The sequence below is a fragment of the Syngnathus floridae genome, chromosome 5 (genome assembly GCF_059516105.1).
Source record: "Syngnathus floridae isolate MCC-2025c chromosome 5, RoL_Sflo_1.0, whole genome shotgun sequence".
NCBI lineage: Eukaryota > Metazoa > Chordata > Actinopteri > Syngnathiformes > Syngnathidae > Syngnathus > Syngnathus floridae.
The window spans coordinates 15,109,856-15,137,839 of NC_142417.1; the positions used below are offsets into that span (position 1 = coordinate 15,109,856).

At 37.4% G+C, this 27,984-nt stretch overlaps 1 protein-coding gene across 4 annotated transcripts in view; it reads right to left on the reverse strand.

Moving 5' to 3' along the window:
- Positions 1-765: 765 nt before the first annotated feature.
- The window catches only part of LOC148398369 (uncharacterized), a 35,964-nt gene continuing 8,745 nt past the window's right edge, over positions 766-27,984 (reverse strand). For 2 of the 4 annotated variants that reach the window (XM_088377304.1, XM_088377303.1), the window contains exons 3-5: positions 20,759-20,851; positions 3,557-3,670; positions 766-3,479 (exon numbers count right to left, since the gene is read on the reverse strand). In XM_088377304.1, the coding sequence (XP_088233430.1) occupies positions 3,577-3,670; positions 20,759-20,851 (187 nt within the window). In that variant the 3' untranslated portion in view covers positions 766-3,479; positions 3,557-3,576. Of the gene's footprint in view, positions 3,480-3,556; positions 3,671-15,216; positions 15,492-20,758; positions 20,852-21,392; positions 22,587-27,984 lie in introns of those variants that run through there. The other 2 variants (XR_015858800.1, XR_015858801.1) reach the window with 2 other exon arrangements.

Sequence of the window (27,984 nt, forward strand, 5' to 3'; positions counted from 1 at the left end):
TTGTTGTGTAGCTTATACTGTATATCAAATAAGGCATGCGACCAACATTGGTTTGACACCCCTGCATTAGACCAAAGCAACTATCATGTCATATTTTGTACAGTACAGCAATACTTTTAATTCAATTAATTTACATTTTAAGGCATGGTCTTTAGCTAGACAGAGAGAGAGAGAGAGAGAGAGAGAGCGAGAAAGAAAAAAAGAGAGAGAGAGAAAGAAAAAAGAAAGAAAGAGAGACTTCCCATGGAGCAGGACGGCATCAGCAGCCTCCTCCGCTTGGAGATGGTGCTGTGCAGAGGGTGGATGAGGGACAGAAGCCTGGCCAAAACCCGTTGGTCTGCCACAGACGTCGGACAAGGCAGCTCTGTGCCCACAACAGAATTCGCCTTCCTCACCAGTTTGTCCAGCGGGGGAGTCATCCCTCTTCTTGATGCTGCCCCCCAACCCCACACACCACTGCAAAAAAGAGGGCACTTGCCACAACAGATTTATTGGTGAGGGGTCAATTTATAGTCATTTATTGTGTTTTTTTATACAATTGTTCTACAGTTCTTATACTACTGAGTAAATTTTTGATCATTTTCTTTGTTCATCATCTTTTTCATTTTTTGTGTTTTTAAGTCATTTTTTAATACAGATGCTTTAAAACTGGCAATTTATCAACAATGTAAAGTCGTGATAATGATCACAATTTTGTTATTTAGATTCCACACCCACACACACCACCCCTACCTCCATGGTATAAACTGGTCCATGTCAGTACAATTTTGCAAACCACTGCTCTAGACACCCCATCCGGACATTTGAACAGCATGAGAATCTATTTATTGAAATTCAACGCCGCAGGTAAGATGCCTGCGGGAAGAGGTTCTCCTAAGGACCTGGTTGGTCGATGCAGAATCCTCCGCAGCAATTTTTGCAGGGAAGTGGTCCTCCTTTGGTTTTGTGATCGGTCTCAATAATCTGCCATTACAATGATAATCCCCGGTTTTGATTGCTGTCTCTTTGGTGTAGTGGTGTTGACACCGTTGAGTGGAACTCAGCATGGGTCTGTGGAGCTCTGTTCTCTGATTGGAAATTGTTAATCGTGATTTTGCAGACCATCAGAACACAGATTACCATGTCAGACAGTATTACAAATAGCATCTAATTGATTGAGCCGCTTGTGCATGTGCCTGATTGGTGCTGATGTGCCAGGATGGGTCCAATGATTCTTTTGGAGCATTTTTAAATAAAACAAATAAAACCCAACATATTGCATGAATACATGATTTTTTTAAAAATGTGTTAAAACAGCAAAATTTAAACTTTTTGCTTCTATGCATTTTTCATGATTGTTCAAACAGTATATACAATACATCTTGAAAAATACATACTTTGGTAAGTGATGTAAAACACAATACCAATTTAGCAGACAGTGTAGGCTACAATGATGCAAATAATATTTGGGACGACCGAGTATAATGAAATAATAAAATTCAACATTGGAACATTAATGCGCTTGCCTCAGTACATAAAGTGTAGGGTTCTCTTTGCACTCACACAGTGTTCTAGTGAATCAGAACTGTAAAAAAACATGCATGATATTTACACCCCAAGATGTCCTGATAGATAAATAAATGCATGGTATCTTGCACACGCTGAAGATTTCCTGGACCTGGAAAAGCAAAACAGCCGCAGAGGATGAGTCCAAACCCCGACCCCTCCACCCTATGCCTCAAAGTAGCCAAGGTACACTTTTTTTTCTTCCTTTTCCAGACACATCTTTGATTCATAGGCCCAAAGAGTTCCAATTTTGGAGCGACACGAAGATCACCATCTCATTAGCGGCTCTCACATGAAGCGCTTGATCACGGCAAATGTAGACTTGGTAGAACCGTGAGTCAGTTGACTCAAACCAGCTACTTGCTACAACGATTACTCCTACATGCCGAGAGGCTCAACTTCACAATAAAACAGCAAAAAGGAGGAATGTGCATAGCTAGCAATGTCAGCAAAGCTGCTATAGCCAATAGTAGCTTACTCATACATTATAAACACAAACTGACACCTCTTTCTCAGGGTACTCTCTGGGGGGCCTCTTTCAAGACATTTGCCCCTTTTTAACATCACACCTCTGTCTTGCTGTCGGCAGACTGACCCCTGTACATCTTGCACAATTTTGTAGCATTGATTTGTAATATTTAATACTCAAGCCATAAAACATCAACCAATCATTAAACCATTTTTGTAGTGTAGTATAACATCAATGTTATTGTATAGCTACATATTAGGTGAATAATTAATAACAATTGTCCTCAGTTTTTGAATTAAGAATACACTTTTCTTATTTATTTTAAAGCCATACAAAAATCTTGAGACCAATTGTTAATGTGCATCTATTCACACAAGACGTTATCATTTCAGGTACAATAAATTAATGTCATGGATTAACATCGCCAACTTGTTGTTTCTCTTTCTCCACTGTATGTAATTTTGTTTATCTATGTAAACGCCATCACAAAGAGATCCGAGCTGTGGCAATACAAAAAGGTAAATGCCAATGACGACGAAAGATTGCAAAGGGGGAAAATAATTTGCAGTCCAATAATTCACCACAATAATAAAAGAAAAAGTGAATGCTCACCAGAAAGGTACTTTGTTTGAATAACCTTGGAGTGAAAATGGAACGTTTTGGGGAGAAGACTGACAATAAATGTGGCATTAAACTATGAAATTTGTATGTGGATTCATGACAATGTGAACTATGAGAAGTTACGTACTTTTTACCTTCATACAAATTTTAACAAGCTCAGAGGAACATAAATTGCTTGTCATATAGCACTATTATGAATTGGAAGTTTTGAGTATGATTGCTTCGAGATATAAAGCATATGGACCTTGAAGACTTCAGACTTGAGCCATGTTTTCCTCTCCGTTAATCATTGCTTTGAGAACTTGTCGGGTGTGTAGTTTACATGACGCTAAATCGGTAAGATTGCAAGTAAGTGATGTCATAGATTCAGACATGGATGAAGGGATTATACGAAAGTGCCCCAGACAATGAACAGTAATGATGACTACGTTGCGCATCTTTTTCTCATTAGATGTGAATATTTATGATAGGCACCATCTAAAATTAATCATCCTGTAGCTGCTGTCCTTGGCTACCTCACTAGCTTTGAAGGCTCCAGGTCTTACTGGGTCAAATCATCTCTCTGTATTTCATACAGCCCATTAAAATGCTATTAGAATTTACACCGAGGCATCAAATTTTGCCATGTATAACCCTCAACTGCTTTTCCTTGCCATTAGAGTCAACACTTGAGAAAAAAAAAGAAAATGCCATTTCCAATAAAGCATGAGATGAAAGCGCTGTGTACAATGGCAGTGAATAATGAAGAACACCGGTCATCGTTCTGCTGTCTCCTGGCATCTTATCTCATGGTGGCTTCTCATCCATTTTGTGTGAGAGCATGTCAAAGGTGGCAGGCAGCTTCCTGTTGGAGATGTTCAGCTTGTGACACACTGTTAATAGTCAACTGAACAGAATGTAACAAGTGCAAGCTGTTCTAACCCATCAAGTTTAGAAGCACATTAGTACGAAGCATCCAGGAAGACAGCTGTTGCGGCAGTCTTTGGTGGAGCTGCCGTCGGGTGCTGCTTGCTCTTAGACTTTCCCCCATGTGACCTTGGTGACAAGTCAAGCAATTTTAATTGGATAATCTTGAGTTTACAGGCAAAAAATAATCAGTATCTTGCGTTTTGAACAGCCGGCACAACAGCGCAACATGGCAACATATGTATTTGACTGATTAAGTCATAACTGTGTTCATTCATTCATTCATTCATTCATTCATTCATTCATTCATTCATTCATTCATCCATTCATTTGTTTATTTATAATTTGTCTTTTACAAGCAAGTGAAACAAAAATGGTTTGAAAATTCAAGAAGTTCAAAAATAGGACAAGGGCTCTGTCTATTTTGCTTTGACCGGGGCTTCACACCAACGATCCCTCTCAGCAGTGCACACTCAGAGGGAACATTGTGCGCAATCGTACACTGTTCTTTACCCTCGCAGTGCACATCAAATATATGCAGCTCATAAAAAAAAAAAAAAATCCAATCTCTGATATATTTACATTTTGTCTTCTCCTCATATGAATTAATTGAAAAGTTAATTGGCTTATGTGGTTGACAGAGCTGGGGGAAAAATGCGACAAAAAACAGATTGAAATGCAAGGTCATGTAAATCACTGGCACATGAATTTTGCTCTCCCTTGGAGTCACTCATCTGTTTATTATAACTAGTCTTGGGTCCTACATCTTTACATTATGAATGTACCTTACTAACGTAACATTGACCCTTACGCAGGGCTGGGTCTAATGACAGGTTGAAAATAATCAAAAAGAGATAAATGTTTGCAATGTGTCTGAAAAATTGCCAGTAGCAGATGCAACATTGTTAGCACTGTCCATTTGTCACATCACCGATCCACTCAAAACTGATCAGGGGGAAAAGCCATGATGCTGAGAGTGAGAACTGAGAATATCTCTACACAACTGAAGCATATTACCACAACACACATTATAAAGTCACGATTGTTCGAACTACAAATGATCACACTTTGACTGGCTCTGCCCTGGACCATAGTTAATCAGAAATTTAGACCATTTTGTCCTGCCTTTTGAATCTGTTAAATCATCAGACAGCTTAACTTAGCTGATTAGTATTTACCCCCAAAGTCTAATGTTTAACATCAGTTTAAAAGTATGAATTTGTTTTGGACTGGTTGTGTTTTGGGGTGGATTACCTGACTAGTATTTACCCCCAAAGTCAAATGTTTAGCATCACTTTAAAAGCATTAATTTATTTTGGACTTGTTTTGGGTCGGGTCCTTTATACCTCTCAGTATTCAAGATTGAGGTTTGCTTTATTTAATTGACTGGCTCTGAAGAACGTTCCGGGAACCAGAGATAAAAGAACTCCTTTTTCCTCAATTCACAAAAAAAAAAAAAAGAAAGAGTTTTCAGGTTTAGCATTCAAGGTCTTCAACATGTTTTTTTAAATCTAGGGGGAAAATTGACAAAATGCATACAAGCAAAATAAGAAAAGCCCGATTCAAAACAGAGAGGTCAGAGCCAAGGTATGAACACTGAACTTTTTTGACTGAGGTCGACATGACATTCGCATGCACACTCATTCAGTTTTTTTTTTTTTTTGTTGTGTCCCTTATGTTCACAAAGCAGGACTAGGAAAATATTGTGTTACATAGATATTGTGAAAATGTGTTGTAGCATATTGACTTTTGATCATTGTATCATTACTGTTCCAATAAAATATCAAGTTGTTCCACTGCCCCTGTTTCTGCAATTCAAGCATGCACACTAAACTGTATACAACTGAGCTACAATTGAGTATTCACTCCCTACTTCTAAACTGTGAGATTATTGGAAGTGTGTACTATTCCCACTTGCTTTGATTTTTTTTCCCCAACGTTCATGAGTTTCAACGGAAAAAATAGCAATAGCAATGCATATTTAGTAGCCTTTATGGCCTACCGTAAAAAAAATAAAATAAAAAAAAACACTGATTGGCTCACCCCAGCACCCAAATCCAATACAACAAAGATAATACTGTGAAGCACACTCACCTCTGTGCAATCATAAAAGATTGATGTTTACCAAAAGCAATCTGTTGATGATGAGTGTTTTGAAATAATTTCCAATCCACACAGTTTTGAACAGACTCCCATTGATTTAACTAAGATACCATAGAGTGCTGCTCCCCAGTTAATTGGTGTTGGGTAGAGATGCATGCAATTACTCAGCATAAAACACCCATGACTTCCTCCTAATTATTACCCCTTGTGAATAATCACAGCCTACTGCAATTAATGGACCAACGCTTCAGCAGAAACACGGAAAGAACTACAGCTTGCCTTGATAACTTCTTCTAATTTAGCAGGTTTCATTATGCCCATCTATTCAGTTTAATTAGACTTATGAAATGTGGCTGACCTTCGAGTACAGCCGTCCACCGAGGCCGGTCATGATTGCCAATCATTGTTGGTTATATCAAGAGCAAAATGCAACCAACCTTTTCATCATGTATTTTTTCTCTCATTCCCCTCAAATCGAAATTTAAATCATTTCAGGAATGATCACGTGTGATACAGGGTTTCCCAAGCTTTCTCCATGATAAACCTATATAGCAAAATCAAAGGATGCAAGAGTTATTTCCTTTTTTCCCTGAAGTTTGTGAAACATATTTAAAAAATAAAATCAACAATCCTTATGCATGTGCTAAGCATGTACAACAGGTGTGCACACTGGAAATTGCTGTGAACGGTAAAGATTGACAACTTCTTGAATGTTAAGTTGAGGTCCAATATGTTCAGAAGTGTGTTGAACTCCACTAAGGCACTGCATACACCTAAAAAACATGCATGACAAGAAAATAAAAGTTTTTTTTTTTTCTTCACTATTGGTTTCAGTCACACAATCTCACAACAGAACAGCTTCATGTACTTTTGTACTTTTTTATTTTTTTTTTAACCGATCATTGTTCACTTCAATTGATTGTTTTGGCAGGTGTCAAACTCAAAGTCAGAGGGCCAGAGACGGCCCGCCACATCATTTCAAAGACAAATTGTGCATCAAATTCGTGTGTCATTGCTAGAATTGCAAATTGTCTTCACTTTTCATAATATCTTTTTTTTAAATATTTGACCAGTTTTTACTTTACTTATTTGAAAACGAGTTATTTGTCAGTTTGTTTTCTAGCTTTTACTGTATATAATATAAGGTGCTCATACATTTATTTGGATTAACAGTCTTAATGGCCCTCTGAAAGAAGCTATGAATACAATGCGGCCCGCGAAAAAAATGAGTTTGACACCCCTGGTTTAAACAGAGCAGCTAATATTTACCAGGTGAAGCAAGACTTATACATCCAGACAGGGAGACAGGTGTTTTATCTCCTGACAGCAGTATGTTTACAGCACCAGGGCTGCAGTCAGGGGATGCAGTGGAAACAGAGCTACACCTGCATAATAATGATTAAATCCAATTCTTGTCTACTTTAGTTCTGCGGTGTTTGTTTTATCCTGAAATTTACTTTGAATCCAGTAATGTTCATGACATCATTGTTAAAGATGCCAAATTTGCATGTTTCCAGCCACAAGTGTTGCAGCGAGCAGGCGCACCTGAGATTGCGCAATCGCTCACTGACTGACTGTGCATGAAAAAGTGCCTCTTTGCATCTCTTTTCATGTCTCAGTTGTGTATTCAGGCTCTGTTAATTAATATGCACTTTTACTTTCCATAATCAAGCGATTGTAGCTTATTTTCGCGTGTTACTCATTTGGACTTACCACACTTACCATTAGACAAATGCAATCAATTGCCTGTAGAGTGAGCTATCCGGCAGGCCACAAATGTCACAAGAACACTGATTGATACATTTTTTTTAATCCAAACCAATTATTATTATTATTGTCTATAGCCACACACTTGAAAACAAACAAAATTGCCTAATATACCGTGATTGTTTTGATTGCTATTGCAACTTCTCTCACATGAACAACTAGTTTACTCATACATCAACCTGCTAATTTAATGGCAAAACCACCACTCTGCGTGTCTGATAAATATGTAAATATGACTGACATTGTCTCACCAATGAACCTCGTCGCATGTAACTGATTTAGCATCCCCGTTGTCAATTCATCTAAACCCAAATTTTTTTCCTGATTTATTTGCTTATCTGTCTGGTGAACCACGTGACACAGTAGTAAATAGTGTTATTAGTTAAAAGTAATGCAAGTAAGCATGCAAACAGTTTATCTTGCATTTTTTTCTCCTCTTGTTTAGGTTTTCCACACCAGTCCTGAGTTTTTTGGGACATACTGTTTCTGTTGTCACCGCCATATAACTGATTTGATGCGGTGTCAGGAGGCATGCAGTATTTGTAAGGACGTTACAGTGCGATCAGAAATTTAAAATGATCTCGAGTTTGGTGTACATCAAATAATATTGATGTTTGCATTTTCTATTTGATGTGTTTTATTATATTGAGGACCACCTGTAATCAGTAGTGTACAAATGCCTCGCGGCGGACCCCTTGACCTCAGATAATACAATACCATACAACTTTATTGATATAGCGTGTTTTACAGCAGCTGCAGTTGTAACAAAGCATTTATCAAGAGGTTCGCCGCACATGCCGGTGCACTGTTCTCCATCTTGACGTCAAAAACATTAATGATGTTTCTCAACTAATCTGTAGGATGTATCTCTTAACTAGAAAAGTGATTGTGGTTGAACTTATAACTTCCATGTATCCATTATCTAAACCACATGTTCCCATGGGGGTCGCGGACATGCTGGAGTCATCAGCAGTCATCGGGCAGGAGGCACCCTGAAGCGGTTGCCAGCCAATCGCAGGACAGAGTTTTTGCATACGTTGCCAGAAAGCGCTATTTTAGTTTTGTCCTTCCTAAGAACATTTTTCCCGAAGGCTTCAGGTGCTCCTTGGCAAAGTTTAGTCCTACCTTTTTAAAACTTGACTCAGGGATGGTGTCTTCCATGGCCTTTGACCATAAAAGACTGTTTGGTTCAGTGTGTGGCGTATTGTATATGTTGAAACTATGATCTGAGACTTTTACAGGTTAGCATAGTGTTTTTTTCAGACAAAAGACTTCGGTAATCATTTTTTCTCTTACGTGTGGGCAACTTTCATGCCATAATTCCTCAATTTAGAAGGTTTATTTTAAATTTGTGATTTTTTTTTAACCCTTTGATGGGTCTAAAAAGACCCGGCTGAGTTTATATTTTATATATGTTTGCAATAAACTAATTCCATCGGTTAGTACTCAAGGAATGCTTCAACTAACTAGTTTTTGATGGCCCTCCATCTTTATTTTCATTTTTACTTTTTAACTTTTTGAACAAAAAACGTTTTTGTATCAAAAACGTAGTCATGCATTTGGAAAAAAATCAGCAATATACTGAAGCCGCGATAAACAAACCGCGATGTAGCGAGGGATTACTGCATACATATCGTCTATGATGGAAAATTGTGATCGAAAAGGGCTTCCATCACCGATCCGTCGATCCTTACATTGTCAGTCTATAAAAAAGGCATATTCCAATAGATGAGAAACACAATTTGATTAAAATGGTGGAGTGCATATATCAGAGTTCTGAGAGTTTAGGCGGCACTTGACCCAGATGGGGACAATTACAAGGACATACGAAAACCCACTTTTGTCAGTGCTCAATCCATTCTTTATATGAATTTTCTTATTCCTGACCGTTCTGAATCCCTGGGACGGAACGTGCAGAATTTAAAAGAGCATAGACACATACTGTCTTTATTTAAAATGGCAAAAGGGAAGTGTGTGGTACTATGTGGCCCTGCAGTAGCATTGATGAAAAATCATGGCCCCCTCAGTAACGTATTCTAGTAGCCTATTGAAGTTGTCCAAGCCTGATCTAAACAACGTCTGCCTTCATGGCAAGCCATAATGCGTACTTGATTGTGTTGCACTCAAACTGTTTTACAAGCTGTCAGGCCAAATATTTCTCAAACAATTGAATAATTTCAGCAGCATTGGGTAACAGTAGGAGGTTAGACATGTTTTGCCAAACAACCACATAGAGATCAGTGGCCCTCCTGATGAGGCAGCAGCATCAAATAAGGAACAAAGCAGAAGAATTCTGGTTAACTTCTCTGCTGTACCTACTGTAGTGGTGCCATGAATCCCCCTTGATTTTTTTGTTTTGTTTTGAAGAATAGAATAGAACCTGAATAGAATACATCTTTTTAACTGCATCGCCTCATTTAGTATCCTGAGACCATTTTAGGCAGTATAATTTCTTAGAGAACTCAGTAATCGCCCCCAGGAACCTTGAGCAAGCAAATCCAGACATCCTACACCCCTGCCTCCCCTTTTTATTAGCTTATTCCAACTGACAGGACATCACAATCTTCATATTGTTTGAAATACACGAAATACGGCTTTATTTGGTCACAGCTTTTATTAGTCTGTGTCTTTTTTTTATTGATGCAATTCAGGCAGAGAAGAATTCAGAAAATGCTTGCTATAGAAATGAAGTATAATCCTGCTGTGGTCATGGACAAAAATGTGTAGTCTCAGTGAAATAATTGTGCATTTCTGACTAAGATAAAGAAAGTTTCAAATTCCAACTGCGTGGTAAAGACCTCACCAAAAATTGCTTGCCACCAGCCATTCCTTTTCAGATAGTCTTCAAAACCACTGTTTTTTTTTTTAGTTGCGATGAATCTAACCATGCTCAAATTCTGAAAGACGATCATCTGACAGAATGAGAATAAATCTGCTCCAGATATACAGAAACACAAATCTGACAATGATCGAGTCTATCATTAATGAGTATTTTTTTTCTAAAGGTAATATACATATGTACTCTGGTCAAATTGTGACCTTTTGTGCCCATAAACCCATTTTCTTGTTGATAGCAAAGTTTGCCAACTGGTCTGAATATGCGTGACAAATAGTCGGTCATGGACTGATGTGCATGTTTAGAAATGCTTCATAGTAGGAACACACAGCTTCAAAAATGCTGGTTTGACACTATTAATCTTAAAATAAAATAAGTGCTGCTATTCTGAAGTGTAGCAACTAATGCATGAGCTGAATTTTAAAACATTTGTAATACTTAGTAGCAGAGGTGGGCATCATCCTTCGTGCCTGAATTTTCCGTCCCTATTTCATCCTCACCCAGTCGGTCCGAGTCAGCCAAACACCATTGAGAACATACTTGCCGCGTACCGCATCTGTGCCTTACACCTGACATGCAGCCAAAAAAGGAACCTAAGAATCAAAAAGAGTTCTAAACTTTTTGGTCCCACAGACCACGACGGTATCAACTACAAACTGCTTTTTTACACACCTTGTGTCCTCATAAAAATGCACCCTTATACCTCAGCTAGCTTCTCACCTCACAAGCAACCTCTGATTTTTCAAACCTCCACCAGCCCTGTAGTAAGCGCGCCACCATGCACCATGAGAATAAACAGGGCCTTACAATGAATGGCTCCTTGGGATTTGGGACGCTTCAAAAAGGAACAAAAAATTTTGTTTTTCAAACTTTTGCTAGATTTGCGTTAGCCTTTTTTTAAAACTCCGAATGTGTTTATATATTTGACCAGTTGTCTGCTGCAGCCTTTTACTTTCTTAAACTATGTTGTTGTTGTTAAACTCTTAAACTCTCTGTAGCATAAGCTATGAGTCATAAAAGAGGCCCGTGTCACCCGTGCCAAAAAAAACGCGACTACCTTGAAGACGTTTCTCTGATTAAGGCCTAAATAGATATATTTGAGCTGAATTATAATTATTTTCTACCTTTGCCCATGAGACATCCAACCCACAAAGTCTTGGAGAAGTCAATTATCTTGCTCAACCATTGTAAGCTTATAATTATCTAAAATGGACACTTGAACAACACAAGTGTATTATTTCAATCTCAGTCCAAAAACAGCTGAGTAAAACAATTGCTGAAAACAATTATTCGATAAGAAACCATGCGTGTATGCCACCAAGGAGTGTTACTTAGAGTATGTTAATTAGATTTAAATGCTAAAAGCTTCCATAGACCCTAACCACTATTTAAAAATTCTTCTTTACTTTTAAAACATGTAAGCATGTCCAGAAAAATGCTATAAAAGTGTAATTTATTGTTGTTAAACCTTAAACCTTCTTTCTAGACAAGAATTTACAAATATTTGGGGGATTTAAACCCATTGCACTTTGGGGATCCAACCCTCATCTAGATTTTGCCAGTAAAACAGATTACAGTCAATCTAAATAATTCTTTGCCAATTAAAGCAGTGATTGATCATTGCTTTTTAAGACCGATTTTCATACAAGATTAAACATAACATTGGGTAAGTTGAAAACTGAGTCTTCCTATTGCTGTCCTCGTCTTCCATGTGTCTTTTTACATGCTCTTAACTGCATTTCGGCCAACAGTACATTAGTGGGGGAGGTAATTCTGGCCATCATAGCCAATGATAAAATTATTTTAATTAAGATGTTTCTGAAAAGATTTGATTAGCCAGATCTAGTTAATTAAACTCTGGGTTGAGCTTAATGCAATCTGTTTCAACAAAAGGTGGCACATAGGCCAAAACCAATAACAATCAAGTTTATTTATGAAGTCATTTCTTTACTCTTTTCTAATGACATTTGACACTTCAAACAGAGACGCTGAAATTATTGAAAGATGGACAGAGAAATGGACCAATATTTTTTCTTTTAGTACTGTAATTATGACATTCAACTCACAATAAAAATGTCTAAAGCAACACCTCACCATCATGTGCAAAAAAGTTTGAGCACCCCTGACAATTTTCTGGATTTTCTCAAAGATTTAGTTTTTTTAGTTGAGCTCTTTTGATATTTAAGAAGTGAAATGAAGTTTATTGGTTTTACAAAAGGACTACAATAATTATAAAATCAGGCAGGTGCAAATATTTGGGCACCCCAATCAAAATAAAAATACATCAATAATGGAAAAAAAATTAGAACACAATTGCAGCGATTTATCTGCTATTAATATGTTTATAAAATAATCCATACATGTCTGGCTTTTTAAAACGTTTTGGGCAATGTATGATGTAGATAAGGCACTATACAAGTTTTCTGCAATTACTATTTCAGAAGGTTTTTTTATTTATTTTTCAGAAAGATGGGTAATACAGTGTGTCGCCGTACATTTTGATTTTCTTCTACTGATTCTGGTATTTCTATTACTAGCATTACTAATAGTTCTACCCCATAAAATGATTTTATATTCTGCTTTTGATAAAATTACACTATAATTATTGCAGACTCTTATTGCGTAGTAATCATGAGTCAGCATAATGAAGTAATTTCTTTGTTAACTAGTGTCCAAAATAAAGCAGAGACAGCAAAAACATTCATGTTTAAAATGAAATAATGAAGGAATGACAAAACTTTAATTTTATGTATTTTTTTTTCATTATAGTTTGTTGTATACAGAGAGGAAAAGATGAGCTAAAGAGCTGTCTAATAAATGTGTCTCTAAAATTGTAGAAACAACAAGGGAAACACCTAGTTTTCTTTTGTTTTTTGACGTCAACTTTTAAGTCTCTGCCTGCTCCTTTTTACTTCTAAGAGCAGCCTGAAGAGTTTTTTTTCACACATTACCTGCAGTTTGCACCATTATCAGCAACTCATGGAGAATGGGTGAATCAGTCGTCTGAAAAGTGAATTTAAAATCTGAATTTCTCTTGAGGCATTATACTCTGGTGAGATTATCTCCCTTAGTAAGAGTAAGCAGCAAGAAAATACCAGGCTTTCGTGACTAAACCAATGATGAGTGAAAAGCACACATTTTCTTATTACAGAAGAAGACATCCATAAAACATTATTTTAGGAAGCACAGGCATAGGCTTTCTCATTTCATTCAGTCCTTATTTCTGTCCTTATTTAATAATGTTCTTGCCCACTAATTGAGTATGACAGAAGAATGGGCTTTAAAACAAATGGTCATTCCTAGATGAGCAGCTAGAGGTTAAAGGTCTTGTGATTAATATAGTAGAGCACACAGAAAATGATGTGCTCCTCTGTTTGCTTCGAACTTCCTACTTGAAAAAAAACGATCATGCCATAATACAAAGTGAAAGCAGCAAATGCTGAGATGCTTGGTTCTGATAAGCTAAAAATGTATAGCTAAATTATGGGAGGAAATAGATATACAGTATCAAAGAAGGAATAGCTTTACTGAATGATATTAAGGACACCGGTGGTCCCTGACCTTTTTTCTACCACGGCTTGTTTGTATTGCTGTTTCTAAATTTCTATTTTTATTGACCTGGAATGGCAAACTGAAATGCAAAGTTTCCATTTTCCTACTGTACATAGGTGTGCCTGCATTATTCACATCTCTGATGTTTGTTGCAATCCTGCTGCAGAGATTATGGTCAAAGAAATTGGAGACAGATAGTTAAAGCATGACATTTTGATACATTTATAAATCCTATCCCCTAGGTCATCCGGAAAAGCTGTAAAAAAGTGGATATGTCCAGGCAAAAGAGGACGTTTGATCACCCTCACCGTAATACTGTACATAATTCTTTTTTTCTTTCATTTCGAAAGACAAATTCTACTTTGTTGGATATGAGTATTCTCTTTCAACGTCTTCACGTGCTATTTTGAAGAACTTGCCATGTTGGATATGTGTCTCTTATTCTCAGAGAAAAAAAAAATGTCGTCAATTCCCCAAAGGCATTGCTACCTGTACACTCAAAGAGCACACAGTACAATTCTCAAAGTATTGTCTTTTTAGTGAATTCAGATATCTGTAACGTAGCCTCAACAAATTGGATCAGCCTCTGTGAAGGATTTATTTCTTCAGGCATTGCTTGGAGCTCAATGTTAGACTGCAGTCACAGTGGTGCACATTTTGGATGTGGTTTTTGTCCCTGCTTTTAACACAGCAGGTTTGTCATCCCAGTGCAAGCCAGCTAGCTTCATCAAAGAGTACCCCCCCCCCCTATAAACATCATGCATAATCCTCCACAAAGAAACTATCCATTCATTCATTTCATACATTACTGGTTATTGTTGCAAGGGAAGGAAAGGCTGACGCTCGATGATCTGAGGCAGAAGAAGGAAGAAACCCTGAGCGAATCGCCCGTTGATTAAAGTGTGCTTATAAATAAGCATTAAATGAAAAAGAGTCATTATTAGGTGTTCTTTTTCATTGTTTTTCACAGTTTAGTAAAAATGTGGTTGCAGTTGATTTATCAGGTTTTAAGGGGAAAAAAAATGTTATGTCAGTGCTAACAAGAGCACTTACTAATGAGATACAAGACAAAAGTGTCATTTAAATAAGACCAAAATATGTGCATATGCCTATTCTTTCATTGAATCAACGTATGGCACAGTATATTCATATAGTTCATTATCAAATATGTGTACGTACGTATAAAAGATAAATTTGCTGCAAAACAATTCATGATACTGATGTCGCTGCAAACAGTGAAGTTGGTTCAGCAGTACATATAGATTACTAACTTGGATGTGCAGCTGTACCTCAATATGCAGATTTGCACAACATTAATATTCATATTTAAAAGAGAGCTGCCGGGCTAAGTATTAGTCTTTAATGTTGCACATCTGATGGTCTGGTGGCCAGTGATTGTACATGGAGTACACAGAAATATTTGCTTTTATCTGAATGGTTGTTTTATTTTTCATTGCTTGTGACATTTCAAAGCCACCTCCGTCAAAGTTCTAAGTTCACCTATCACATGGTGCCCTTACCCAGAGAGATTAGGTGACAATCTGTTTAAAATGTCAACCTCTGCCTTTGTAGTACTTGGATGCATTTGGGATTTCTAAAGCTTACAGGTGTAGACGAGATTGAGTCACACTGTGGCATGAGAGATCATAGAAAGAAACCAATATGTTTGAAGGATAAAGGTGTATCTTGCATCTGTAAAAAAAAAAAAAAAAACATCAGTACAATATTTCGTTTTACTAACTATTTTTGCTTTAGCTCCTGTGGGCTTTCCGCATGCAGGGCTGAAGGCAATAAAGCTGTTAGATATGCAAATTGTAAAATGGCTTTAATTTGTATAGCACTTTTCTACCTACTTTCAAGGAATTCAAAGAGCTTATAAACACTGTTTCCTCATTCATGTGGATAGATTAATAGATGATTTGGATGGATGGATGGATGGATGGATGGATGGATGGATGGATGGATGGATGGATGGATGGATGGATGGATGGATGGATGGATGGATGGATGGATGGATGGATGGATGGATGGATGGATGGATGGATGGATGGATGATGGATGGATGGATGGATGGACAGACAGAGAGACAGATAGATAGATAGCAAGATTGTAATAACAGAAGGGGCAACGTTGAAATGACTGTATTACAAAATTGAAATCATTTTACATCTTTTAACAGCATGCCATTATATATTTATTTCATCAGCGAAATAGTCATTGCCATTAACTTGCATGTCAGGAAATAGGAAGTTGCAAATATTGAACATGACAAAATAGGAAATTCCCCTGCTTCCCCCGCAGGTCTCTTTTCACTGGCAGCTGTTAGAGAGCGAGAAAGATTGATCTTCTATCAACAGCCTTTGGGAGGACGTATTTTTCCCTTTGCAATTTATCTAAATTCACTCACATGTTGGAAGTCTTAGATCCCTAGAGGATATTGTAAAGAAAGAGAAATATTTTACTAAATATTATTGCCTGTGAGGTCAATTTAATCTCGTGCTTCAGGATCCTTAAAAGAAATCAGGAGTTTTTTCAGCCTAAAAGGAATTAACTGAGCTCTTCAATGCAATGAGGTGCTGTTGTGTGGGTCACCAGACATTTTCTCAATCACTACCCTTGTTGAGTTAGTTTAAGACTCTCAATCTGCAGCCACCCTACTAAACATACCGACGGGTATATACTATGAGAGATTTTGGTGACGGTTAAACTAACTCTTAAAAATAAATGCAGACGTGGAAAAAAGAGCATTAATGGCTGGCCATCTGAATAAGCCTGGCGAAATAAATGACTTGCTGGTAATGATCATTTTTAGGAAGGAAGATTTTAACACAAATATTTAATATCCACTCATCCATACTCTTAACTGCTTGTCCTAACGAGGGACATGCTGAAGCCTATCACAGCTGACTTCGGACAGTAGGCGGGGTTCACCCTGAACTGGTTGCCAGCCAATAACAGGGCACACAGAGACAAACGACAATTTGCACTCATACTCACACCTTCGGGCGATTTGGAGTGCTCGACTGGCCAAACCTCACACAGAGAGGCCCGAGCCGGAATAGAACCCATTAGCTCTGCACTGTTTAATATAAAATCAAAAACTTAAAAATGCACTTGGTAGTTTGAATTGACTACAGAGAGCATTATGATTAAAAAGTTAGACGTAAGTTTGTTATTTGAATACTGTGGCTTGCGTGATTCATCAGCGTGTAGTATTCTGCATGGTAATTCAATTTTGTGGAGCTGAAACGATATTACATTTAAATGAGTTAGGATGATTTCATTCTATTTCAATACATTCTATGGGAACTACTGTAATGAGAAAGACAATCTTTGTGCTACCCCGATTATATTACTCCCTGCCGCTGCTATGAAATAAAGCATAATGTGTTTTCAAACATTTGACTATCTTTGCCAGGTTATTCAGGCCATGGTTACTCTAGCCTTAGCCACTATAGTAAATTGAAAATTATTTGTGAAAAGTTAGCTCATTGTAATTATAGAACGATGACTTCTACTTTATGTCTATGGTATGTATTGAAAAAATAAACACTTGTAAAACACTGTTCAACTCTTTAAGAGTATTAATTCCGCTTGGCTGCCTTTCTTGTTTCAATTGCTGAGAATACTACAACAGAGAATTTCTGCCTGCCTGTCTATCAATGGAAACGCTGAGGTTGGACTTCAAAACAAAGTTTACAACAGAAAATAATTGAAAATGAATTCCAGAGTCAAATTTGATCAACTATACAAGCAACTTTATAAGCAGCGTTATACTATTTTTAACAGCAATACGTACAAAAAGAGGTTTGTAATATCAATACATGACAATAAAAATATATTATTTTTATTGACGAATGAGGAAGGAGTAATAAAGATTTGTTCTTAATCGTTATTTAATCATGTTCGATGTAAAATCAATAAATGTTCCACAGCACGTGATGTAGCAGAAATAATGCAGTCTTATGATGATGATGATGGTCAAGGGATACTGTACAAATTGCTTCTAAAGGAATTCATTTCTTTGGCCTTCCCTTTTTCAATCCTCGGAAAAGGCACATTATCAAGATATGTTTACTCAGTCTCGGGGTTTTATCACATTTTTTTTTCTGCTTGGTCATGTCAGACCCCTGTAGAGAAGCCCACTATCAACCAGTCAAGGTCTTATGCTTGCCACCTTGAGGCCCAGAAATGTCTCATTTTCTGTCACTCGCCTCACCATGGCCCAGTTCTCTCCATGGAGCAAGTCTTACCTCGATGGATGTGTTTTGTACTGTGCATGATAACCAAGGTTCGGGCCCCTTGTTTCTTTTTTATTCTTAATTCTTCAGCATGCAAGACATTTCTAGCATGACTGACCAAGTGGACAAAACATTGTCCCCAAGGCATGGTTGACTGATCTGAAAAACCTTGGCTAGCCTGTAAAGAGCCTTGATAGTATCACCCATAATTTGGAATCATGATGCAAATCGATTCTACGGTATTGGTTTATTGATACGCCAACGAGTATCGACTACACTCATAAAATATACATTTCAAGGGTGCCTTCTGGGTTCAATTTAGAATGCTCCGTGCCAACCGTTCAGAAACGCACAACGTTGTTGCTCTGCCGTTATTCAGAGTGCCACACAATGGGTGCAAGAGCAAGCTCTGGCCATTCTCACTAGAGTTGCAGTTTGATGGTTCTCAATGAATGTCTCAACAAAACGTTCACAAATTAAAATGTCTTTCGGAACACTCGGACTCTCAGAGCGGGTGTCAGATAGACTGTCAGATTTCCAAATACATCCTAATTAATAAATGAAAAAAGTTCCACGATTGTGAAGAGAGCTTAGTCCACAGGTGTCAAACTCAAGGCCCGGGGGCCAGATACGGCCCGCCACATCATTTTATGTGGCCCGCGAAGACAAATTGTGCATCAAATTTGTGTGTCATTCCTTGAATTACAAATTGTCTTCACTTTTAATATCTTTTTCTTTAAATATTTGACCAGTTTTTACTCGTCTGATTTGAAAACGAGTTATTTGTCAGTTTGTTTTGTAGATTTTACTGTATATAAAATGAGGTGCTCATACATTTATTTGGGTTGACAGTCATAATGGCCCTCCGAAAGAAGCTATGACTACAATGTGGCCCGTGAAAAAAATGAGTTTGACACCCCTGGCTTAGTCCATACAGGCTGTATGTCAACTTTGAATATGCTGTGACTACAAAACCATGTTAGAGTGTGAGTATTTATTTGCTGTTCTATCAGTACATTTGTTTTGATGAAAAACCCTGTGCGCTTATCTTAGTATTTGGCATTGCAAATATTGTGAGGTTAGTTATAGAACATGGTGCTCTAACTGGTATAAAACATCAGTACACAATGCCGGTTGATAAAGCACTTATATTGACGCCATTCGTGTCACTGTGGTATATCAAAAAGGAGGGGATGGTACATTCCTCATCTTTTACAGTGGGATTCTCACCTTGCACCCGAGGCTGGCCTTTACCTCCCGTGGCTGATGACCCAAAATAGTATTGTGTCCATGTAGTATACATCAGCATCACGAATGCCCACGCTGGGCAAAGAAATGCATTGCAGAGAGCTGCTGCTGATTCATCGAAGGACAGGCACTGGGTGAAGGTATTGATCTATTACCCAGCCTTGTGCCCAAGAATATCATTTCCCCACCGGGTGATATTCAGAAAACAGGACCTGTCTCAGCAGCAATGCAGAGACAATGAGGGTGATGTTTAAAGTGATCAGAGCAAAATGCATTTTACTGAATTTCACTCAAACATTGAGAACAACATTCCCTTTTTTGAATGATATGTGATCCCTAAAATCAGCAGTTTCCACTGCTATTTTTTTCATAGGTAGCTATTTGGAGACAGGTAATGCAGATTTTTAGATATCATGAGATCCACTCTTCAACTGCATATTTCTTACTCTTGTATCCTCATCACAAGCATTTACGCCTGATTTCTCTCCAACCTCAGAGATCTGCTCTACTCAAGCCCACACTCTCATTATGTCGAAAAAGTCATATATCATTTTTGTTATTCGTGTTTTGTTGTGGCACTAGCACATTTTTCAGTTTTGTGTTACTTTGTGCGGTTTCCATTTATGTCCTACTGTAAGGATGGCAGTTTTGTTTTCTGTCTTTATGAATTCTGCCTCTCCTAAACATGCAAGGTCCTATTTTGGTAACGATAAACATAAAAATGAGCGTAACCTTGTTTTTGTATCGGCACAAGTCGAGCATCTTTAGGGCCGTGTTGTGCCCATCTGGTCGTTTCACCGCATGAAATTGCCTCACCATTCATGCAGGGGTAATAGTCTAGTTCAGCGTGTTTGTGAATTTGGTAGACTATGCCTCACTGTGTGTGTTTCCCCAGCACATTTGCAAATTTGATGACAGAAAGTAGTCTAATGCAATTTTGGGGGTGTGATTGAATTGCAGGCCAAGGTTATTTTAGAAAAGAAAATCAAACTAAAATTGAAATAACAAAATAAAATGCTTTTACAAAAATGAAAACAAACTGCAACCACATTTTACGCTTATGCAACTAACTAATATTACAGCAAATATGTCCTTCGTCTTCATGGAGGACAGAAAAAGGAAAAATCCACACGTCACTCAGGTGCACAGTGGTGAATACTATAAAAACTGATTGATTCAAAACAGAAACAATGATGTGTGTGTGTGTGTGTGTGTGTGTGTGTGTGTGTGTGTGTGTGTGTGTGTGTGTGTGTGTGTGTGTGTGTGTGTGTGTGTGTGTGTGTGTGTGTGTGTGTGTGTGTGTGTGTGTGTGTGTGTGTGTGCGCGCGTGGAGGACGACAGTTCTCAGATTTTTGGAAGGATGCAGCAAATAATATTTGAATTGCAACCAGTCAAAACTGAAATCTGATTGGACAAACCCATACACAGTATTAAATACAAAACAAAATCCTGCCGCAGATAAATGATTACCATTTCCTGTTGTTGTAAATGTCTGTGCTTCTGGTGTTTGGGCCAGCAGAGAAGCCCTTGAAGGCCATCACTGCACACCACCGGCATTGAGAACTATAAAAAAAAAAAAAAAAAAACTTTCAGCAGCTGATCTGGTTTATTATGCTGTAAATTATCTGTTGTTTTGGAGAAGACTCTCTTCATAAGGAGTAAGGTTGAGGTATTAAATATTCCTTTATTTGTCCCACATGGAGAAATCCCCAAAAAGGTGCAACAAAGCTTGCACCTGCACAAAAATTAAGATGCTTTGTTCTTATGCTTTCGCACAGTTGTCCCAATAGAACACGTGTCTTGTTCTGCTGGACCAAACTGCAACATTTAATATTGTAGATCGTAATAGTGGCTTGTTTATCGTATCTTGTAGACATTAGTGAAAGTGCTCTGGGTTGGTTGAGAGTTTATGCTTTATTCTTTTTTTTTGGGTTCCGTAGGGTCATGCTTTCGGGGCGCAGCTGCTTGTATTAGGTACAAAGGGCCCTGGGTTCCATCTTGAGAAACAATTCGATTCCATTCCAATGTTATGTTGTTTGACATTCAGATTAATATGCAACTAAAAAAGAAGGAACATTTCTTCGCAATAATGCCCGGCGGATATAAGTGACCCAAGTTGTTCAAGATATACAGTAAGCTGTTCTTCAGCTGATTTGTTTTTTGTTTAGTGTCTTTTTTTGTTTGAATTGTTATGGGAAAAAAATATACCCCGGTTTACTGTGAAACTTAAGATAAATGTAAAAAAAAAAAAAATGTGCACACACATTGCTTCAGATAAGCCTATTAGGCTTAATATAAAAATCCATAGACAGACTAACAAATAGCATCAGTAAAGTATTGAGATAAAATATAGGCATATTTTTTCAACAGTTTGGGTAGAAATTAAGGATTGTGTGACCTCAGGGACATTATTGTAACTTAAGAGCTGGAGGGATTAAAAGGTAGTACAAGCATTTTTCATTATTTATACTTTTAAAAAAAAGAAGAGAAAAAAAACTGAACACAAGCAGAATCATGTAAGAGCATATTGTATCGCCCTTCAGGATAAATAATTCAGCTGCTCATAAGCACGATCAGGAGCTGAATGCTTTGAGCTATGAGTTCAAAACAACACAACAACTTGTATATGTCAAGTAGAGTTTGGCTCTTTTATCCCTTTCACAAACGATGCAGTTGCACTCAGTGACAACACACAAAGATGACGCTCACAAAAAGTAAATCAAACAAAACTGTCTGCTTCTTGACAAGCCAGGTCATTTGCAAATCTTTATCATCAAGTCAAGTTTATTTATTTAGGCCATAATCACAAAAGAGTTGTAGGCCATGGTTCTCAGAGATCGATGGTATCCCCTTGAGACTAACTCACCCAACCCCACCCAGATGAGGAAAAGCTCCCAGCAAACACTTGGGTTTTAAAAAGTAAGACATTTTGTGAATCAAGCACAAATAAAGGGATCCTCGTCCAGGCTACCGCGGTGGATGTCCCACCATTTGATTCCGATGTAGGGGCTATAATTCGTTTATAACACGATTATTGATGGATCTTTATGTAAAATGACAACTCTCATACATACGACATACAACTTGGGGCTTGCCCTGTTCGCATTCGTTGTCAACATTGTAAAAGTGTTTCCACACTACAAACATGTCTGCTTTAAATTAGAAGAAAATCCTAGGATAAAATGTCGATGGCGGTCATCCATGTTTGTTTTCCTCTGAGCATGTGTCACCTTGTCTGCTTCCCAAAGTGTCTCGAACAAGATGTATACTGTGCTTCTGAGTTTTGCATTATTTAGACCTGTAACGAACATATACATATGGAGAAAAATATCATATTCACACAAAAGTCCCAAAGCAAGATTCAAAGTGAGCCTCTTTGCTGCCTAAAACACAATTGATGACTTGAGAAAACAAATTTGAAAACAGGACATGCACTGCTCATCTGAGAAGATATAGCAGTATATACAGAAGAATAGGTTTCAGTTGAAACAAAATTTGTGATTTTCCTCAGCATCTTGCATTATTTAGCCTCATGAAAAGATTCATGAATAACAGCATTTCATTTCCATTTGAAATGTGCAAATGCCTGCTTGTGACATCAACACCATGTTGCTTAATCTGTTATTTAGGTCTATGTTTGGGCTTTAGTGCTTGAGAGAGCCATCTTTGATAAAAGCAATTCCGTAATGAAGTCAAACTGTTTAAATCTGTATGCTGAACCACTTAAAATAAATCCTCTACAAAATACACAAGTAAAGTAGAATACATTTATATGCAAATTGGAAACCGATGATACCATTTAGCCAGCAGGTATTAAGAAATAAGCACATCTTAATGGAAAAACCTTCTGCTTGGTTGCCACTGTACATTATGTAAAGTTGTTCACGATTCCAACAAGGAGGCTCGAATCATCTTTTCGCGTTGATTGCTCACCTTTGCTAAATGTGTTCAATAAAGAAGAGCAAGCTCTTTTTTATCAAATGAAAAAGAAGCCTTAGTCAATAGCTTGAGTTGATGGCATGGAGGAATTCACAACAAAACCAGAAATAGCAAAAATAGAGCATGAACCTTGGTGCACTCAGAGGCCCATTTATAACATTGTTTTAAAAATATGTAAAGCACATTTAGGACGTTTGTGTGTCCTAATAGTCAATTAGTCAATAGTTTTTGAATTCTTAGGAAAATATATATCTTCACTTTTGCTGCACAGTAATCCCTCGATTATCGCGGATAATTGGGTCCAAAATCCACCCGCGAAAGTGAAATCTGCGAAGTAGGGTCACCCACTCATATGTACATTTTGTGTGTCAATAAATGTATATGAAACCATTTAAGTGCATATTTTATTATTAGAACATTGAATAATTGTTTCAAACATGTAAATAATACATTAATAGTATAAATAACATACAGAAATTGTTGTATAAATATTGAAAATATAAATATTATATGTGTGTGTGAGTGTAACATATTAACAAGTCCTGGGCAGGCTAACGAGTTAGCGGAAAGATGCTAATTCGTGATCGTGTTAACACACGAAAACGGACCTCTATAGGAATGTAAACCAACATTTGGAGCAATACACCATTGTCTTAAAGGTTAGACATATGTGATCGTCCATTTCTCTTGTTAGGAGAGCCACATACATCGTCAATGACTGCTGTACCACCGTAACATGAAACAGGAAGTGATATAATCTGAAAACGGCCTTCAAAATAAAGCACCCTACCTCAAATCAAAGCACGACTGAGTAACATAACATGGAGAATTCTTAACACATCCTGTAAATATGTTTTTAGAACAGCTTTTTATTATTATAATATTTTTTATAACAAGGTACAAGTGTACATACTGTAAATGTTTTTAAAACTCTTATTATAGGTACAACACTGTAAATATGTTTTGGAACTCTTATGACATTTTTTTTTATAAAAAGGTACAAGTGTACGCACTGCAATTGTGTGGGCACTCCCTGGCTTCTGCTGGCGTGTGGGAAATTTACATGCCATAATTTCCCAAATTAGAAGGTTTATTTTGCATTACATTTTTTTTTTTTTAATTTGGAAAAAAAAATCCACAATGTAGAGAAACCGCAATAACCGAACCGCGATGTAGCGAGGGATTACTGTATTTATTTTATGACCAAATTTCACCTTTCTGTCATTTATATCTTAATGTAATTTAAAGGGACTCTAATGGGGTTAACATTGACAATTATTTTATTTCTCTGGACTTGAAAGAGATGTCTGCAATGAGAAATTACCTTCCAAAAAGACCTGGTTGTCTATTTTGGTAGACAGCTGCCAGTGCGCCCTGTGCTGATTCATGCAGTGCTGTTTCATTTCTAGCAAGTTGTTTCGTCTAGCAAGTCGAGTTTACTGTTTCGGAGACTAGTATACAATTTAGAGAGAGAGAGAGAGCGAGATGAAACGTATGTGCTGCGTTGTTATTACTTCAATAATACCACGGTGTTGCTAAGTAACTGACAGTGTAAAATGGTTAACAATTATAACGTGTTAATTCTACTCTGTAGAGTGTGGAGCTTTATGAATCTGGAAAAACAGTGTTGAAATTGAGTCTGTGGGAGTCATTTTAACAACCAACTTTTTGCTGGCTGAGATGTGAAACACCTGGATAACGACAGGGTTCAAGTGCAGACCTTGAGTGCCATAAAGCCACATGCGCTTGCAGATGCACAGGGTCCTACCAAGAGGGTGATGGACTTACTACCTCCTTTGGAGACCACAGTTCTAGTCACTGTGGAGACCACTGGAGTCCCCAAATGCCATAGTGTAAGACAAAATATAGAGCTATATTTTACATTATCTGTCAAGTTTTAGAAACCTGACCTGTTATACATTTGAGGAAATTGTTATATGATAGGGTGCCACAAAAATGATAAGAAAAAAGAAAACAAAACGCCCAGGGCAATAACTCGGCAAAAAAATGGGGACCGCACTAACATTAAGTTTTGATGTCAGGTCGGGGCCACAAAATATCATCCTGCAAGGCCGTAAATGGCCCCGGGCCACACATCTGAGCCCCCTTTTCAAGACAGGATCTTTTTTTCATGTATTTAGAGCCATAGCAAAAACATTGCTCCAGTTCTATTGAGTGAACCAGTAAGAAATAAGTTTATTTAGCTGTCTTCTTCAAGTACCCAAAAGTGTCATTAGCGGTCATAAACAAAGCCAAAAGACGTCCCAACTAGTTGTAGAAATGGTGCCAAGTCTGACACATTTTCCTTTATCAGGCTAATTAACCTTTCTGAGTTCGATACTACAGACCATCTGCTGTGACTGTCTCCTCCACCCACGTTTCAGCAGACATGGAACCCATCAATCACAAGCTGACTATGCCTCTCCTGATGAAGGCCAAGCTCAAAATCACAGTGTAATCGTTCACGAGGGGACCATACATCTGTTCATCTGCTGTTTTGGGCCATAGTTTGGATCGAGGGAAATATGGCAAATAAGACCATCCTGCTAGAAATAATTTCATAGATTATATTTTAACAAGTCTGGTTATGAGTAAACCAATTCCGACAACATTTGAACCAAAACTTTCCATTGACCAGGAGAAACCTAGTGTTTCCTAAAATCCGTTTTGATGAAATACTGTATAGACAAACATGATAAAAGTGGCATAACTGAAGATGTAACAGACTAAGATGGTAAATGAAATCATTTGCAATATTATGTATCTTGTATCGGAATCTCATCACGTAAGCGTTATTCATCTAAAAACTCAAACAGAAGTCTGGTGTGAGTGTGTGTTAAAATACAATTTACATCTCAACTACACATAGGACATTTAAATATGATGTAATAAAGCATTGATAAATGTGTCGAAAGTCATTTGATTGCCTGGAGGAATGCTTTTTGATTTACCCCAATCCATTTCATGAATCTCAAGGAGGATGATATGCAAATGTTATATTGTTCGATCCACATAAATCTCGTGTGGTAATTACAGTGCTGGCAATGTGAATGTTCAACGTGGGATTTAGTCCTGCATATCCGCAGAGGTTTAATTTTTGGCCAGTCGCAAATCTCAATTGATTTTCAAACTTGCGGGCATCTTTTGTATGACCACACAACTCCAAGTAATTTTTAACAAATCGTTCTGTCAGTGTTTTGGCCTTTTATTTATACACATTTAGGTAATGGCAAACTGTTTTTTTTAAGTTTGGTCAATCAATTTATTATGTTTTCCCCATTTAACTAGAATGAAACCTTATTGACCACTTCTTACTACTGTTCTTGATGATGCCTTTTATTTAGTACGATACCCCCTTTACTTTATTCCGATCCATTTCAGACAGTGTATCAAGGTAAACTGGCAGAGGAGTCTATTTCTGCCAATCAAGCATTTTACCTTGGTAGAGGATCAGAGTTGTTTACTTCATCATGTAGTCCACAACAAAACGAACAAACGAGGACTGTGTTCTTTCAATGCAGCTTTTGTTCAATTCTACTGTTTATCAGTTAGTTAGTTAGTTAGTTAGTTAGTTAGTTAGTTAGTTAGTTAGTTAGTTAGTTAGTTAGTTAGTTAGTTAGTTAGTTAGTTAGTAATTGTTAGTCATTGTATATTGTAATTTTAGGCAATTGTATATTTTTATGCAATTACCACTATTTATGAAGTTGGAACCCCTGTTCCAATTGTGCAGATGCACCCATTCATCTTCTAGTTAGTTAGTTAGTTAGTTAGTTAGTTAGTTAGTTAGTTAGTTAGTTAGTTAGTTAGTTAGTTAGTTAGTTAGTTTGTTTGTTTGTTTGTTTGTTTGTTTGTTTGTTTGTTTTACCTTAAAAGAAAATGTTATTGGTCAAGAAAGTAGCAGAAATCCAGATAAGTTAAGTCACATGACTATGCATCACATAACAGAAATTAAATCATTTTATATTTGAATTAACCTACTTGCAATGTTAGCACAAGTGTTCGTGGGGATGTGAATGCTTGCCATGCTGTATGTGTCTGTTTGTGTGTGTGTGTGTGTGTGTGTGTGTGTGTGTGTGTGTGTGTGTGTGTGTGTGTGTGTGTGTGTGTGTGTGTGTGTGTGTGTGTGTGTGTGTGTGTGTGTATGAATGTGTCAGTTTGATTTAGAAGGAATTATTAGTAAATTGGCCTCATTTTACAAGAAAAGCTATTTCCACTTGATATGACAAGTGTTTTTTTTTCCTTCCTTCTTCTCCCACAGCTCATTTCTCACTTGGCAAGGTTTTAATGGGACTTTTGGGGCAAGAAACTTAGCAGGCACTACAAGACAAAGCCAGCAAAATTAAATCTGCAGACTTCATTAGATACTCTCTCCCCAGTGGTAAAGCACACACAATTTATAACACACTAAGCTCGATTTCACGAGTGTACTTGCCAAATATTCCTCTATTTACTTGCACATTTAAACATAACACACGCTACACATATTATTTTTAATTTTCATTTCATTGAGCCACAGTGTACCTGAACACGTTCAATGAATGAAAGTTCATGAAATCTTTCATATTTTGGACAAACGTAAACTGAACACAGCGCACTTTTGTAAACGCTCTTTCTGGGGCCAATGAATGGTTTTGAACAGCAGTTCACATTCTTCCTTAGACTTCAAAATAAAACCCCGCTAAACACAGGGTAAATTAGGCAGGAGGAAAAGGATTTGAAAATCCCCGACACAAACAGTCGCACGGTGCGTGCATCAT